The sequence below is a fragment of the Amborella trichopoda genome, chromosome 2 (assembly GCF_054954075.1).
Source record: "Amborella trichopoda isolate Santa Cruz 75 chromosome 2, AtrichopodaSantaCruz75HAP2 v2.0, whole genome shotgun sequence".
NCBI lineage: Eukaryota > Viridiplantae > Streptophyta > Magnoliopsida > Amborellales > Amborellaceae > Amborella > Amborella trichopoda.
Genome location: NC_142337.1, coordinates 66356234 through 66373219, shown reverse-complemented (window position 1 = coordinate 66373219; position 16986 = coordinate 66356234). Strand labels below are relative to the sequence as shown.

Here is a 16986-nt window from a genome sequence, read left to right as displayed (position 1 = left end):
ACAATTTTGAAACTGTTTTTCAGTTCTCAGAATTTTGAAACAACTGAACGCCAAAATGAAAAAAGGGATAATGCAGAGAAGAAACCAAAGATAAAGAATGATGGATCCCATTTTACTTTGTGGAAACTTCCCTCCGTTTCGAAACCAACAAAAAATACAACAATTCGTTCCAAGTATCAGGAACACCTGGAAGACACCAATGGCTGCAATCCTGAACACTTGATGAGGGGGATACCCCTGGTTTTCTGCCATATACAGAAGGATGGCCATCCACCCGGAGCCCTGATATGTCAGTTATATTCAATACAGTTACAGGGGTTCTCATTTCTTTTATTACCTCTTCAGTTAGTCTCAACTTTTCAGCAAACTCACCATTGGTGTAGTTTCGGAGGGGTTGGGTTTCTCCATTGCAATGGCCTCCAGCATTCCATTGGCCACCACTGTCACAAGATACAAAGTTTAAAATTCTTACAGGAAAATGCACGTGAGAGTGAGAGAGAGAGAGAGAAAATTCTTTCAGGACGATGTGAGAGAGAGAGAGACCTGAAATGAGAAGGTGCTGAAGTTCTAAAGAAAACTTGAGTCTTGCCCGGGATGGCATGCCTATCAACCCAAGATGCCCAAGTCATCAAAGCTCTTCTATAAGCAGTTAAGACATCGAGGTGGTGATGAACTTGATCGCCTTCTTGGTAATAATTCACCCTATTGACAGGCTGATGAAAGTTAAATTAAGGCAAAATTACAAAAAAAACCTCTAAGACTACACTTTCAATGCAACTTACCTCCAACTTAATTTTTTATTACTTTTTCCTCCAAAATACACTTTCAATACAAATACCCCAAACCAAATAAAAACTAAAAAAAATTCCTAAACTACTCTCCCTTACTTTTACCTTACCCACACCACTCTCTCCTATCCCATCAAAATAGGGGCTCCGACACTGTGTAAGTGTGGCCCAGTAGGGCTCTGTAAAGTGTGGTCCTAGGGCTCTGCCACCGTGTAAAGTGCGGTCCGGCAATAGGGCTATGGCACTATATAAAGTGCGGTCCAGCAATTGCAACGGGTCTGGCAGTAGGGCTATGGCACTGTGTAAAGTGCGGTCCAGCAATTGCAAAGGGTGCTCTAGCAGTTTCAAAGGGCTGTCTGGCAATAGATGTTATTGGATTCCAACGATCTGACACTGTAAAAGGCCGTTCGACAGTACTCAATTTCGGTTTGATAGTTGTCTTAGGGCGGTTCGACAATAGATGTTATTGGATTCCAAGGCTCTAACACTATGTAAAAGGCGGTTCAGCAGTACGCAGTTTTGATCTAATAGTTGTCTTAGGGTGGTTCGACACTTGTGCACTCCGGCAAAATGATAGTGCGTCCGGCAATGTGCTACTGGGGTCCAAAAGTCAACGTCAAATCTGACTAAAATGACTTTTGTGTACGGGAAGGGTATTTCCGTCTAAAAAATGAACTTTTCCCTTGGGGGCTATTTGCATAAAAAGTTTGTTTTAGGGAAAAAATTGAGAGAAAAAGTTAGGTCCGGGGTAAGTTGCATAGAAAGTGTGATTTTGGGGGTTTTTTGTAATTTTCCCTTAAATCAACGAACCAACCCTAATATGATTTAAGATACATTGACGTGTATTTTTTGTCTGAAAATTACTTATATGTATTTCAAAACAACACTATGTTATATTATTCTTTCCTAAATTGTTTTTATTATGGTTTTATTGTTCTTTTCTAAATTGCTTTGTAGAGAGAGAAAGATGTGGATTTGAGTCCCACATTGAAGAGGAGAGAGTTTGTTGAAGTCTATTTAAGAGCACTCATTCTTATGTAATTTACTCCAAGTACAAATGAGAGAAAATGCACGTGTGCAAAGCATGCGAAACGTGCGAAGGGCACACGCGTGGGCAAGGGCGTTTGATGGCGCATGCTCGCATCGGCGCATGAGGTGCCCCTTGCCTGAGTGCGGGTTGGGCTCGTGACTCATTATCTTTTGATCTTTTTGTGAGCCCGGCTCGTTTTTGTGAGCCCAGCTCATAGATGAACTAGACACTCTTTTGATTTTTTAAACTAGACACTCTTTTGATTTTTTGTGAGCCCTTCTTATAGAGGAACTAGCCGTGAGTGTCGGTCATCTAGCCATCAATGAGTGTGAGACATCCAACGATCATCTAGCCGTTGATAAGATAGAGGCTTGTAACAGCAGCCGTGCATGTAACTCATGCAACTTGTAGATGTTGGGGTGCATGTAACTCATGTAACTTGTAGCTATTGAGGAGCATGTAACTTGTAGCTAATTGGTGATGCATATAACCACCACAACAGTAATTATGTGATGCATGTAACCACCACAACATTAAATGGACAACCTTTTGGTGCTATATAACAAGAGCCCTCCTACCCATATGAGTCAGAACTTTTTAAAAAACATACTTAGAACAATTTTTTAGTCTCTCTCAAGAGACCATTCTCTTCAATTCCAGCAAACAAACCAGTGGGCTAACACACACTCTCTCTACTTGATTTTATCTTTTCCCTCTCTAAACTATCAAGTCTTTGGTGTCTATTGTGTGGGTTCCAAGCTCGGGTGCATAGAGCTTAGGAATATTGTTATAAGACCTCTTTGTTTTCTTGTATCCCGAGGACGAATTGCCCTTCTTATGCACAACAAATACTACATCAAAGGGGGGCAAATATTGTCTTGAGATAGCGCTCCTACGTGCCTAAAAACAATTTTGCAAATCGTACCATTTTTTTGCCCCCATTTCACCCACCAATCTCCAACAATTACAAGAACAGATGATTACAGTGCCCATTACCCAAGACCATTTTGCACCCGTATGAAGAAAAATACCCAAAAAAGAAAAGAAAGGAAAGGTGAAAAAAACAATTTGTCGGTTTTGACCGTGAAAATTCTAACTCGGTTCATGACCTAATGCCCCTTTCCTATTCTCTTTGAAAGAGAAATATATTGTCATATCTGTCTTGCACTTTCTTTAATCTATCAGATGACCAGTTTTACTTATGGCTCTATCTGTCAATTCACTGAGTTTGTTCTTATCTATGATTCAGTGATTTTATAAGCTGAGTTAACTCAGTTGTATAAATTAATTGTGCCATTTGCCTACTGCATATAAAATCGAAACTCCACCATTATCTTTGAACTGTGTCTATCCAGAAGTGTTGTGATTATAATTCATTGGTTATATATGTTGGATTATCTCAGTTGTATGAATTCTAGCCCCATTTAGCCTAATCAAAACTCCCCTATTCTCAATGAAAAGCATTTATTCACCCACATCTCTTGCATTCCCTCCAGCACTCATCTCACAGTTTTATTTATGGCTGGGGCTATCAATTCATGCGTGTGTTGTTCATAAATTGGCTGGTTGTATATTCTGTATTACATCAGTTGAAGAACTGCCTGACCCATATCAAATAAAAATCCTATGGTAGTAAAGAGTAATATTACTTAGCTACAACATCAAATCAAAATCCTCTGGTCCTAAGAACATTATCAACTCAACACTCAATCACTTTCCCTAGAAAACAATTTAATAAGAATAGCAGCTATAGAAGGAGAAGCAGAGTATAGTCTTGAGTCAGAAACTTATTCAGTCAACTCACCCAGCTTTAGTCTTTGTATGTGTCCACCAATGGGCTGTGTTGAAGACGAGAATGTCAGCCTTCTTCCACCTCGATGAGCCACGGTCAATTGTGTCAATTCGAAGCGTCTGCACCCTTTTGGGTCCAACTCTGGCCTTACTCTCATGAACTAGGAAATGTGTAACATAGTATTCCACACTACATCCATAATCCTGAAATATTTGATTCCAATTAACATACATTATAAAGATACCAAACTTATACAGCTTAAGCATCAAAAAGAAAATAATAAGAAATAAGAGGAACATAGGAGGAAATAACATTTTGAAGTACAGGTTTCTGATGAATTACCACAAACTTGAAGTTGTAAATGCCCTTCTCCTTGGTGATCTTCCTCCCTCGTGCCTCAAAAACCCGTTTTGGATCGGGGATTGAACTTCTTAACAGACACAGCATTGATTCCCATTGGTTTCGGTTTATTGAATCTCCAACAAAAACCAGTCTCTTCCCTCTTAATAGTTTCAACATATTCACTGCACTAAACCTGCGTCCCAACAATATTCCACAAACCCAACGTTTTACTGATACAAACCCAATTCTCAACTTCCAGTTCTCGAGAGAGAGAGAGAGAGAGAGAGTACCTTGGGATGGAGCAGCCACGTGGTTGCCATCTCCACTTCATATAGTCCCTATCTGGCCTGCCATTTGCCTCACAGTTGAAACCGTCATCTATAAATGGGCATGATGCAGTTGAATACAGAGGATATGTCTCATCAAAAACCCACTTCCCAGTGTATATATCACACTCTTTCTCACCCTTGATTTCCCCATCTCTAGTACCAGATGAAGCTTTCTTTTGAGAAACCTCACCATCTCTAGTACCAGATGAAGTTGAGCCATTAATTTCACTCTTTCTATTAACTGATGAATTTGATCCATTAAATCCGGTTGATAAATTCGTGTTTTTCTGATTAAACTTGAAAACCGCAGATTTCAAAACTTGGGTCTCAGGCAATTTGGGAGTTTGCATTTGTACAACAGAGAAATTCTTACTAGAAATGGTAAAAATCCGAACTTGGGAGGTTTCAATCTGAAAAGAGCTTAGAGAGGAAGCGTTATAATGTGTAAAACTGCGAGAACTTTGGGATGAATAGTCCAAGTGGATCTTAAAGAAGAATAACAGTAGGAGAGATGAGGTGAAAATGAAGGAGAAAACCAAGAAATGTGACGGCTTTAAGGAGAAGCTCCTTTGGCGCTCCATTCCCATTTCTGCAAAAACCAAAAAAAGAAAAGCAAAAAACTAGAAATGGTGCTTTTTTCACATAATGATGGCAATTTCTCAGCTTGGTGAAATTGGGTTGGGTTGAAATCTACAGAAGTGAAGCTACACCCAAGCTAAGAAGTTTCTATAAATAGCAAAATATTGGGGGCCATGAAAATGAGTCTAGAATAAATTCAGAACCTACCTGAAACTCCATATCTAGGGCTTCTAATGGCTTTTGGCTATAGTAAAAAATTCTAAAATGGTGACTTCGAGGATCTAAGGGTCTGAAAAAAACAGCATCTGATGTTCAAGGCACAACCATTGATAATTGGTGAACAGGGAAGCAGATGGGTTTATTGGGTTTGAGATGAAAGCTACAACACCATGCTCCTGCTATATTTTAACAGAAATGAAAATAATTATAGGAACAAAAACACCATTAGCATTTTGCAAAGGAGTGATCGACCATCTTAAAACGGGTAAGCAGTTTCCAAAAAAAACCAGAAAAGAAAAAACTCACCCCCATTCTTGATTACTATATCTGGAAAGTTCCCTAAAATGGTGCCTGGTTCGGTCCGGACATGTGAGGAAGAAGAGGAAAGTGATCAATTCTCCATTTCTTTAGAGTTTATCCTGTTACAGTGATCTCAGTGATACGTACACAATCACCCCAATTCTACTAGGTAATATCCCAAATGCCCATGTCTCTTTTTTAATGACCATAATCCACATTGAAATCATCTTCTTAACATTTCAACATTCACCCATGGGTGCGTGGTGCTGCACCCAAAATGCATGCTAGGGGATTTATTTGATGTGAAAAATTCAAATCATAATTGGAAATGAATTTTTTTCAAATCACACTACTATTAAACAAGACGCATTTTTCCTCCAAACCTTGCTGAAAGATGTACTTTTTCATGCCAAAAACTTCTACAAAAATCTGTCTACCACTAATTATAATCATTAAAGCTAATTATGACCTTTAAAGCTCCGAGAATGATGTCGATCAATACATGCTTAATTTTTGTTAAAATAGAAGTCTCAGATAATATGCCACGATATCTAATACTTTTACCAACTGTAGTAACTTTTTTTTTTAATATCCATAAGGATAATTAACATGAGTTTTATTATGTCGGAATAACTTTTTTTGGTAGTTTTTTTTAGGTGCATTTTATTTTTGTAGTGTAAGGTTGAAGCCTTATATAGCCTTTCTCCTTAAAAAGAAAATTTGGGCTTAATATGATGTATGTAAAAGAGATAAAATTAAAACACACTTTATGTTTTTTAAAAAGAGACCTCATTGTAAGATATGAAATATTTGAGATTATTTTTAAATATAAAAAATAAAACAGGACTTATATATAAAGTTTCCTATTTTTATAAAACAATGTTTATATAAGGTTGCAACCTTAAAATATAGAATTATAGACACACTTCAAAAATCCATCGGAAAATCTTGTTTTAATGTTGAAAAACCTTCTAATCGATCATCCCGACATCGATATGTATAAATATGAAAAAATAAAAATTTGAGTCCCATAAATAGTGCATCTTGCAACAAATAATCTAGACCATTCAATTTTCAAGATTTTCATATGTTTATAGATCTACTTGATTTTAACTATTTTAGAGATTCAAATTTTATAATTAAAGATAAAAATAGATTTTAAGATATTCTTAAGAACTTTTTATACCAAAATTATATGTTATAATAAAATTTGGAGGAGCACCTTAATTGTATTATATAAGATTGCAACCTTACACAAACCACACCCATTTTCTATTATTACTTTTGGGGCGACAAGATAGAACCACATATTTTTGGGCGCCTACTATGGGTGTTACTAATGATAGACTGACAGACCACTAAATCCTTTCCATTTGTATGGGTACGAATTTGTGACAATGTTAGAATTTGATATTACCAATCACCCAATTTCACGTTCAATCCTTAATTTTGATCATGAGATCTTCACACAAATATAAATACAAAAGTGGCACATGCATACTTACTCTACATTGAGCAAAAACCCAAGAAAATATAAAAATTATTTGCTAGTCCTCTATCACAATGGGAATTAGTAAAAAATTACAACTTACACCTAATATATTACAGCAATTGTTCCTCTAGTTATTTCCTAAATGTGGAGGAAAATTTCATTTAGATGTTGCACTTGTCCTTTTTCACCCTAGATTCTCCTAAGTTCTAAATCTAGCAACATATCCATATGCATCTGAATCTCTTCCCTCACATTAACTTAGGGTGACATATAAGTTTAACACCAATTACTCCAACTAGTAATGTTTCTTTGAAAACAAAATCTATATAGGAGCACGATCATTGCCGGCCCATTTTAACAAAATGAATTGTCAACTTCCTCGCCGTTGGATCAACTGTGAAGCTGATCTCCCTCATCTAATGCTTTGCACAACTCAGTTATATGATACTATCATGATTGCAAAAATTGGTTTTACTATCACCTGTAAAACCTCTCTTGGAATTATTTTAGGATCTGAAATTTTAGGGATGGAACCGCTTCAACGAATAAATTAATCTCAATATTGTATTTTAGGAAACTAGTTACCTATGTTATAGGCAATTTCAAATTGGATAGCATGTAGCTTGAGTTGTGTCAAGAAGTATGAGACATATTCGTTCAACTTTAAAACTAGTCAATGACACATTTTTAACCACCCGATTTAAAATTCGGCAGACAAGAGTGATAGTGATCACCTTCTACTAAAACGGTCTCGTTGTATACTCTTTTAAAAAAAATTTTGTAACTGTGTCCTCTACTGACTTGGAAAAAAAAAAAATTTCTTGAGATTGAAAAGAGATCGTCTAATTTTTAGATTGTGAGATCTAAGTGTTAGAAAACTCTTTTTTGGACAACAAATCATCAAATAATTCTTAAGTGGTTCCCAAAATTTCAGATTGAAAAAATCCTTTAACTAGTTCACCTGACAAATACGCATAAGTAAACTATGCTCCTGAGCGAGCATAGCATACATGCGCAATAGAGAACTACTATCAATATGTATAATGTTGGGCTCAGTTTATCCACTCACTGAATCCACTACAAATTGGCTATTCCCGATCTAAATAGGCCATTATTGACATCTTTTCCCATTTTGTCAATCCAATGTTTTGAAACTCTATGATTTCTACTATGGATCACCAATTCAGATGGGAATAGGTCGAGACAAAACTGATTTTAGGATAGTATAGTGTTGGGTTTATGTGGCCTTTAATGGCCTTATGAGTGATTGTAAAATGAAATGATATAGTGAAACATGAACTCAGTGAGAGTGTGGTCCCTCGTGGACAATATTAAGCAAACGCTGGTTTGCTGATAACGATCTAGGCCAGTCGGTTGTTACCTGGGCATGAAGAACAAACCGATAAGGGTTTATGGGTTAGCCCTTGATGAGGTCGGAGAACATGCCCGGATGAGTGAGTCGAGGGACCGTGTGACTCTTGTGTGTGATAGTGGCCTACAGAGACAGGGGTCAAAACCTCATCCATGTACCATCACACGGCATGCATATCAATAGATCGTTCGAAAAAGCCAGAAATCCATATTTTAGGGTGAAGCGTATGCATGTGCCAGAGATACCCCTATGCGCCATAGAGCTGTGGTCGCATAAGGTCTTGGTGACCTTGACTTGTCTTTAAGGGAGGACCTGAAACTCACAGATTGAGATTGCAATCCCTTGGCTTATCGGTCAGACTTTGGTAACCCGCTAATAAGCCCTTGCTTGGATTGTAGGTCATGAAAAACACTGGGTTGGTTTGATAAAGCAAGTGTTGTCTGTAGTCCACAGTTGAAGGTGGAGTGCTCCATGATTGTTGATTCTTAAACCATATGGATATTTTTCCCATCAAATTAATTTAATTATGTTTGTTTTATGATAGAAATTATTTTAATATTATTATTTGAATTTTTATGAATCCCTGGATATTTTATTTATAATTTTTGGAGTTATAAAATTAAAGATATTGATTTTACAATTGTTTAAATATTCAAATAATATTCTAAAATCCTTTTATTAATTTTAAATATATAAAAATATAATGGGGACCCATTGTGCACATGGGCCAACCATATTTTAGAAGGTGGGGCATGAGTGCCTCCCTTGGGTGGCACGCCCCACCCTTAATCTCTTTCTTATTTTTTTGGTGATATGGCATGTGGCCATATGGTTGGAAGATATTGACTAAATATTGACTTGATATATCTTCGAAAGATTTTGTGGAAAGATTGAGAAAATGGTTTAGGAAAAGGGGATAATGGTTCATGCACCTTCCATAATGTTGATGACCCATCTATGGAATGAATGGCTCATATCTCTCACCCCACAAATCACCCTTGATTGACGATCTATGTTCAATCTCACAAGAAGAGGCAAGCTAAAGAAAACCCTAAGAAATCCTAATCTTATTCAAAGCCTATAAACATGGATTGTTTCCACCAAAAAATCTCTACACCTTATATTTTTATTTCTCTCTCTTAAAAAAGTTTCTCTCTGTTTGATCTCTCTCTCCCATATTGTGAAAAAACCTAAGGTTTTAGGTTATAGAGTTCTTCTCTCTCCTATCTCTTAAATATGGATTTATGGCTAAGGGTTTTAGGGTTTAGCAAAAAGAGAATCCATCTCTCTCAAACTAGGTTGTTAAGAGAATTCAACTAGGGTTTGAGTTTGTGATCAAAGGGGTTCATGTTCCATTGGTGTGGCTTGACCGAAATTTGCTTTCCCGGTTCAAGATTGAAGCTAGACTATTGATCCCGCATCATCAGATGATGGTGACTCGGTGTGGGGTGTAATAAGCCCGGTTGAGGTAATCTCCGACACTCTTCCTTTTGTTTCTTGCAATCTTATTTTTTATTCTCAAGCATAATGCATAGTTGTTTCAATGGCATCAAGTTGTTAAGATCTTGGTTTTATTGTTATGTTGATTTTATTTTGAAATTTATCTTATTATAATAGAGACTACATGTAAGTGACCTTTTGTCAAAAGAAAGGGGTGAAGAAAAAAAATAAAAAATGTATTCTCTGGCAAAATATCACATAGGTCTTTCTCTCATATAGGTCCCGACCTGATTCCCCCTAAAAATCCTCTCTTGTATATCTTTTTTTTTTTAAGCTTGTCTAATATATTTTTAGGTTCCTTTAAATCGCTATCCTATAGACTACTGGTTTTTTTTTTTTAAGATATTTTTGGATTACTAATTCTGATTGATCCAGACCCAATCTGGATTGTTGATCCAACAATTCAACATGGATTTGTGGGTGAACGATTCACCCCACCCATCCAGATTTTGAAACATCGTGTCAAACACCAGTCACATGGGTTTCACAATATATAGGAAAAAATTTTATATGAGGTGTCAACCTTATAATATGGAAGTAAGGGGCACCTAAAAAACCTACTTGAAAAGGTGATAATGTCAAAACACTCTAAAATAGATCATCGCGACCTCCATATATATAGATATAGAACTTGAAAGGATTTCGAGTCCTAACATAGTGGAACATATTATGTAGACCATCAAATTTTTTTAAGGATGCGGTTAGCATGTGGGCCAAGCCCTCACATGTAGAAATGCGGCACCTCTTAAAAATCTATTTTTGAGATGGATTTTTTTGCTTAATTTTTAATCGCTAAAATAGAGATCATGAATATGAAAAAATAAATAAATTTTAAAAAATTAAAAATAATAATTATGTTAAGAAAACATTTAGACTCCATTGTTTTTAGATGGACCACATACTTGCATCCATCTTTAAGATGGATGTTGTATACTTATGGACCGCATATGTAGAAATGTGCCTCGTGAAATACTTTTTTTTAAAAAAAAAAGTGTTTATAGATACATCTACACTATTTTTGGAACTTTAGATTTCATAATTTCTGATGAAAATAATTTTTAAGACAATCTAAGGGTTTCGGACAAGCATCAAATAATTTGATTGTTTAATGTTGACACGTTGGTTGAACAAATGACATCCCCATAAATAAGCTCGAGTAGATGACGGGTCGGGTGGCGACTACTTCCTTAATTCATTGAAAGAAGAATGAGGTGCGTCGATGTGATTAAGTCTGAGATTTACTCCACTGCTCCTTGAACTGCCAGCTAGATCTTCGCAAATGAGGGCCCACCACCATGCTTTGTTTAAAAATTGTGAAAACCTCCGTTATTTCGCCGATACTAACGCTTCGAGCTTAGGCCTCAAATGGCCGATGTTGTCAAATCCCTGAGCGTTATTGAGCATTACGCTGACCGTTATACATTAAGTGACGATTATGTATCTTTCTAGATGTTGGGGAGGACAGTTGTGTGGACAGACAAGTACCAATGTCTTGTGTTAAAGAGAGAAGGAGATGAAAGAAGTTTGGAGAGAGAAGATGGAGTTCGGAGTTTGAACAGATTGGACATCATTTTGGTTTAGAAAATAAGCACATTAAAGTGAGACAAAATTAAGAAATCTTGATTTAACGAAAAAAACCATCAAAAATTTTCATCAACATATTCCCCTCAAAAGAATTGTATAAAAAAAAAATCAGCAATATATTCCAAAAAAATTAATCTATCAAACCACCATATATCATAAAATAAGAGGTAGAGTTAGAGAAAGAGTAACCAGCGAAAGACTTATTTTCCTATGAAGCCAAGAGCAAGAGAGAGATTTAGTGGTAACTAAAGATCTTGGTAAGTAAAAATTTAGGGTGAGATTCATATATTTGGTGTTGCTTGAGCATTTTATTGCTTTGTTTCTCCATAGGGAAGTTTGATTAATTTGATCTCTTTTTTTTTTTATTTCATCGGTCTATCAAATCTATTAACGCAACATTTTGAATGGATTACTATTTTATTTTCTTGGCTTTTGCGGTTTTAGTTAATTATGGCCCTATATTGAGGTTCCTTTTTGCATTTCTTACTTCTAAAAATAATATATCTTGGTTTACCGTTTTTGTCATTTGTTTATGTAGTTCTTGTGCCGAATACTGTTGTCATTGTTTCACTCTATGGTCTCAATAAATCTATCATATTTTTTTGTTGTGACAATGAAGTAAACATTTTGTCTTGTTCAATAGCTTTAATATATCCATACAATTAGTGCAAATCATAATCTTACCGTATGTCATCTTTATATATCCCATTTTTTCGCTGTACTTTTCTAGCCAAATCCAACATAGTTACTATTCTTTAACTCGCCTAATTTTTTGAAATCTGTATTTTTTACCCAATTTTTTACCTCCGACTTTTTGGAACATAAGCGATTTATTTCCTGGTTTGTCGATATATTCTTGTTCTCGTTCTTGCTAACTATGCTGTAGTTAGGATTCTGTGTACGACCATCTCGGACATGATGTTTTTCGACTGTACATTCCGTTTAAACCACTACCCTCTTGCTTGGATCTGACTAAGAATCGTCACGGATGCGGATTTTTCCCATACGGATTGGCAAATATACAGATGCTTATTTGGAGAGAGGGAGCGAGAGAAAATCAGAGCTAATTTAATCACAAAGATATGGTGATGTAACCCCAACTTGATTGCTCAAAGACCCATGTAGCCTGAGTCTCAGTCAAGACTCGAGAAGAAGTCTCGATATCCACGTTATTACTTTCGTGATCACTTTTACTTTATGCAAAGGGTAAACGGACTTTAGGTATACAGATTTGCTTTTTTTAAATTAACTGCGAGAAACTCATCGTTAATTTCAATAATCCCATTAAAAGACCATTAATTATGAGTTACAATTTGTAAGAGGTGCATTTCTAATGCTATACTCTTTTCGATGTTCTGGTCGAGACTGGAGCTTTATTTTAAGGATAGTATATTATAAGATTATTCATTTTTAGTACAAAGAGGTCAGAATCACTTCTAATCATTAGATGTGAAATCTGATATGCTAAAGTAGGTCACAACATTCAAGAAATTTTATTTTAGACTTTATGCTTATTCTAATAATACATATCCAATCACTCAATTTCGTATCTAACGGTCAATACTGATTGTGATCTCCTTATATCAAAAATAAATGACATTGTTGTGTACACTCCTTTCACTTTTTTTATCAAGATAAAGATCAGTATGCTCGTGCATGAGGGAAATCTACATTTCTTACTCGGACAAAGCCCTAGTTTGGAAAAATTTGGGAATCTTAAAATTTGAAGATGTAACCTATTTAACCTAGAAATGAAAATAAAGTTCAAAGTGAGCTTTTAAACATCATGAAAAAAATCAGGATTACTATTGCACACGTCATCTATTAGGTGTTTAGATACCCAAAAAATTTATACCCAAAAAATTTGTACTTTTCAAAGGAAACTTATCATAAAAACATTCATGAAGGGGAAATCTCCTCATTATAGGTCGTCCTGGTTAAGTGGCTCATGTCTGCAAATTTTGGAATCATAAAGTACTAGTTAGGTTTTTGCATGAAAGAATGAATATAAATTTTTTATCACGCACGAGCATAATTATCTTTTCAATTTACAAAAAGTATTAAACTTCCAACCAATGATTACATTAAAAACCACCTATTTTTGGAAGAAGGGGCAAAATTGAAAAATGCCCCTCCTAAAAATTCTAACTCGTATAGAATTTTTGAAATTAAATATGTTTTTTGAAATGAAATTAAAAATGTATGATATGCTAAATAATTAAAGAAAAAAGCTATCAACAACATGACAACTATAATGAATAGTAACATAGATAGAATCTCAATCGTCAGATCTTCATGGAGTGATTCAAAATATCTATCATTATTTGAATTTTAATCTTTTTTTTTTTCTTCTAAAAATCAGATATTGATGAAATTTTGGGCATGTGAACCAAAAAATAGGGCGTACGAGAAAACATTACAAAAAATTCATGTTGGACCATTCCGCTTTATCAATGACCATACCTTTAGTCACACTATGTTGCATCAGGATCCATGAAAGAGATGTGGTAAAAGTTTTCCATTGGCTTCCAGCCCAACCCTCCGCCGATAGAAAATGATGAAGTTCTCTTAAAATTATTATATGCAATAAAATTTATACACTGGTTATACCATTTTTTTATTCACTTATATTTCTAAAAAGATAACCGTAATTGATACCTTAGGTGATTTCTGTTGCTTTTTGGGGAAAAGGAGATATAAGGGGGTTAATATCATGGGTGCGATTTCTTCTTAATATCATCTTAAAATCTATTTTCATATCTAACTAAAAAATTTTAAATTCTACAAATGGTTAAAATAAAGTAGACCTATAAATATATGAAAATATTGAAAACGGACGGTCTAGATAATGAGCTGCAAGATGCACTATTTCGAGATTCAAAAACTTTTTTTTTTTTTCATATTCATAGATCTCGATGTCGAGATGATTGATTAGAGAGCTTTTTACACATTAAAACAACATTTCCAATAGATTTTTGAGGTGCATCTATGATTCTACATTTTAAGGTTGCAACCTTATATAAACTTTTCCCTAATATCATATGCTAATTTCAAATTTCAAGAACATGATATATCAGCCCTTGTGCCACTTTAAGGGGAGCTAAAATATTCAAAATCACTGGATTTTCTCAAGTGATTTTGAATATATATTGTGGTGTGGACTTATGGAACTTTAATATTTTTGGGTAATTCAGTGGTAATGATGAGCCAATATTTAAAATCATTGGATTTTCTCAAGTGATTTTGAATATATATTGCGGTGTATGGGACTTATGGAACTTTAATATTTTTGGGTAATTCAGTGTAATGATGAGCCAATATTCAAAATCTCCGGATTTTCTCAAGTGATTTTGAATATATATTGTGGTGTATGGGACTTATGGAACTTTAATATTTTTGGGTAATTCAGTGGTGATGACGAGCAGCTATCTATTTTTGAAATCATTAATAGTTTTTTAATGCGTTAGGTGAGATTGGAAGCCTAGATCTTAGCTGGGGAACAATTGGTACTGCCACCACAACCCCAAGCCCAACCCCAACCCCAACCCCATTCTCATGGAACTTTAATATTGGTCGACATATAGTGCAGTTTGCATGAGGCGTCAATCATAAACTCTCAAAAGTAAGGCGCACATCCAAATCTTCCTAGAAAATATAATTTCGGTGACAAAAACCTCTACAATATCCTAAAAGCCTATCACTTCCACTAATTATGAATTTTACAACTAGAGCAAGTTTATAGATACTTGAAATCATGAAAAACTGTCCAGATAATGTGGTACAAGGTGCATTATGTTTAAGACTTGAAAATGTGTAATAGTTTTTTAAGACTTAAAAAAAAGGTCTCTATATATATCTTGTGGTCAAGATGGTGAATTAGAGGGCTTTTTAGTGTTTCAAGTTCATACATTTTATAGACTTTTTCCTAGCTGACATGCTAATGCTTTTTAAAACCTTGTTTAGACTCATTTGCCCGAATAACACAAGGGAGTTTCCAGCCAAAATTTTGCCAATTGCCACCTAAAAGACCAATAAACTAAACGAAAATCAGTGTTTTTTTTTAAAGTGCACTGAGATTGATCAAATGCATATTGGAAAATGGAATAAGTAATAACTACGGTCCCTCATTTCTCCATATATAGAGTTGAGACTTCTTGTGAGTCTCGCTTATGCCAAATGCTAACTAGATGAACAAGGATTAAGACTTCTACAAAATGGGAACGACTTATCATATCATTCCCTCCCATAAGTTGGTGATCATCACAATTGACAGCTATGTCGTATGCATGTTCTACATTTTGATGTCAATCAACGTATAGGTCAGCCAAAGGAAAAACCAAATAACCGAGACACAAACAAAGAACCAAGATAATTATCCAACTTGAGGCATAAAGAGTCGTGAATCACTTGAAATGTAAGTACAAAAAAGGACATGGTTTTCTTTTCTAAGGGCGACTATATTCAATAGACAAATAGGAAGATGTACGATTGATTATGAGAAGATGTAGTTCTGGTGTTGTTCTGCTCATGGGTGGGGTAGAAACAGGAAGTTTTATGCCTTATGTGGTAGTAGATTTGAAGGATTGGTATGGTGCTATAAAAAAAGACTCGCCTTTATGTGGTTGGGTCCTTTTGTCCACCATTAGATGATGTTTTTGGCGTGGGGGATTGGGCGCAAAGGGATTGGGGATTAGACTATTGCGCTGTCAGTTGGTAATGATAGAGTGGTTTTTTTGTCTACAGTCTGATATAGATGTTTTGAAAGCCTTTAAGGAAAATTTCTATAGAATTTGTGGTTCTTTGATGAGTTTAAAAGCTTGGAATCCTTTGGAGCACTAAGAAAGTGGAATGTTGGACCGGCTGTGAGGCAAAGCTCTGTGCGCCGGGGATCTTGCAGACTTGAGAAAAGTTGGGGAATTTTGTGAGGTCGATAAGAGAGCTATATCGTGCAATTAAGATTACGAGATTTGTTGGACTTCTTTGTCTAAGAAAAGTAAGACTGAGGACAGGCCCAAATGTTTATTTTATTGATGTTAATGTTGAAGGTCCTCTTGAGGTGAGGCGAATGATGTCAAATTGGATCTGGCCCCAGTACTAGTTCTTCAGAAAAGGAAGTAAACTTTGGTACAAAGGAAGAAGGGGTCCGAAGTTCCGGTGGGTTCTCCTGACGTAATCCATCGTGCTAGTCTTCATGGGGAATCTTCCAATAAGGGATTCAGAAAACGTAATAGACGTAATCATTATCGACGATTTAATCGGGGTTTTCGAAACGGCTTTTCAAATTTTAAAATCAAGCAACGATATAGATTCCCGTTGGTAGAATCACAGACGTTCACCACCCTCATCCGACAGGAGTGAGTTCAAATTTTGAATCGCTTTCAAGGAGGTGAGAAGTGCGAAATTTACCTTTTTCAGGCCACTCCAGCAATCTCTGGTGGTCTTCTCCTTCCTTTGAAGGTTTGAAGGTCACGCTCTTAACTCAGTTGTTGCTTCTTTCTCTGTCCTATTCGTTGACAATGAAGCTGGTACAGTGCCGGAAAGCTGCAAAGAAAAGGACTGAACCCAATCAAAGGCCATCGTTTGATCTGTTGTTAGTTGATCCTTTAGCTATGGAGTCCACTGAGGAAGGTCCTGAGCTAGAGATGGATATTGCGTGCGG

At 35.8% G+C, this 16986-nt stretch overlaps 1 protein-coding gene across 4 annotated transcripts; it reads right to left on the bottom strand.

The window, feature by feature from the left end:
- Positions 1-91: 91 nt before the first annotated feature.
- On the bottom strand, positions 92-5457 carry TBL6 (TRICHOME BIREFRINGENCE-LIKE 6). Of its 4 annotated transcripts, none has more exons than XR_016050249.1 (5): positions 4243-5457; positions 3953-4145; positions 3623-3813; positions 544-713; positions 92-440 (listed from the first exon to the last, which is right to left on the bottom strand). XR_016050249.1 is itself a non-coding variant. In XM_006840384.4 (5 exons), exons 1-5 carry the CDS (start codon positions 4866-4868, stop codon positions 113-115), a joined length of 1497 nt encoding a protein of 498 aa, XP_006840447.2. In that variant the 5' UTR covers positions 4869-5457; the 3' UTR covers positions 92-112. The 4 variants fall into 4 exon arrangements, 3 of the variants coding, with proteins under 3 accessions (XP_006840447.2, XP_088715731.1, XP_020520624.1); XM_006840384.4 differs by having other exon boundaries at positions 544-702; XM_088859605.1 differs by having other exon boundaries at positions 544-603.
- Positions 5458-16986: the final 11529 nt, after the last annotated feature.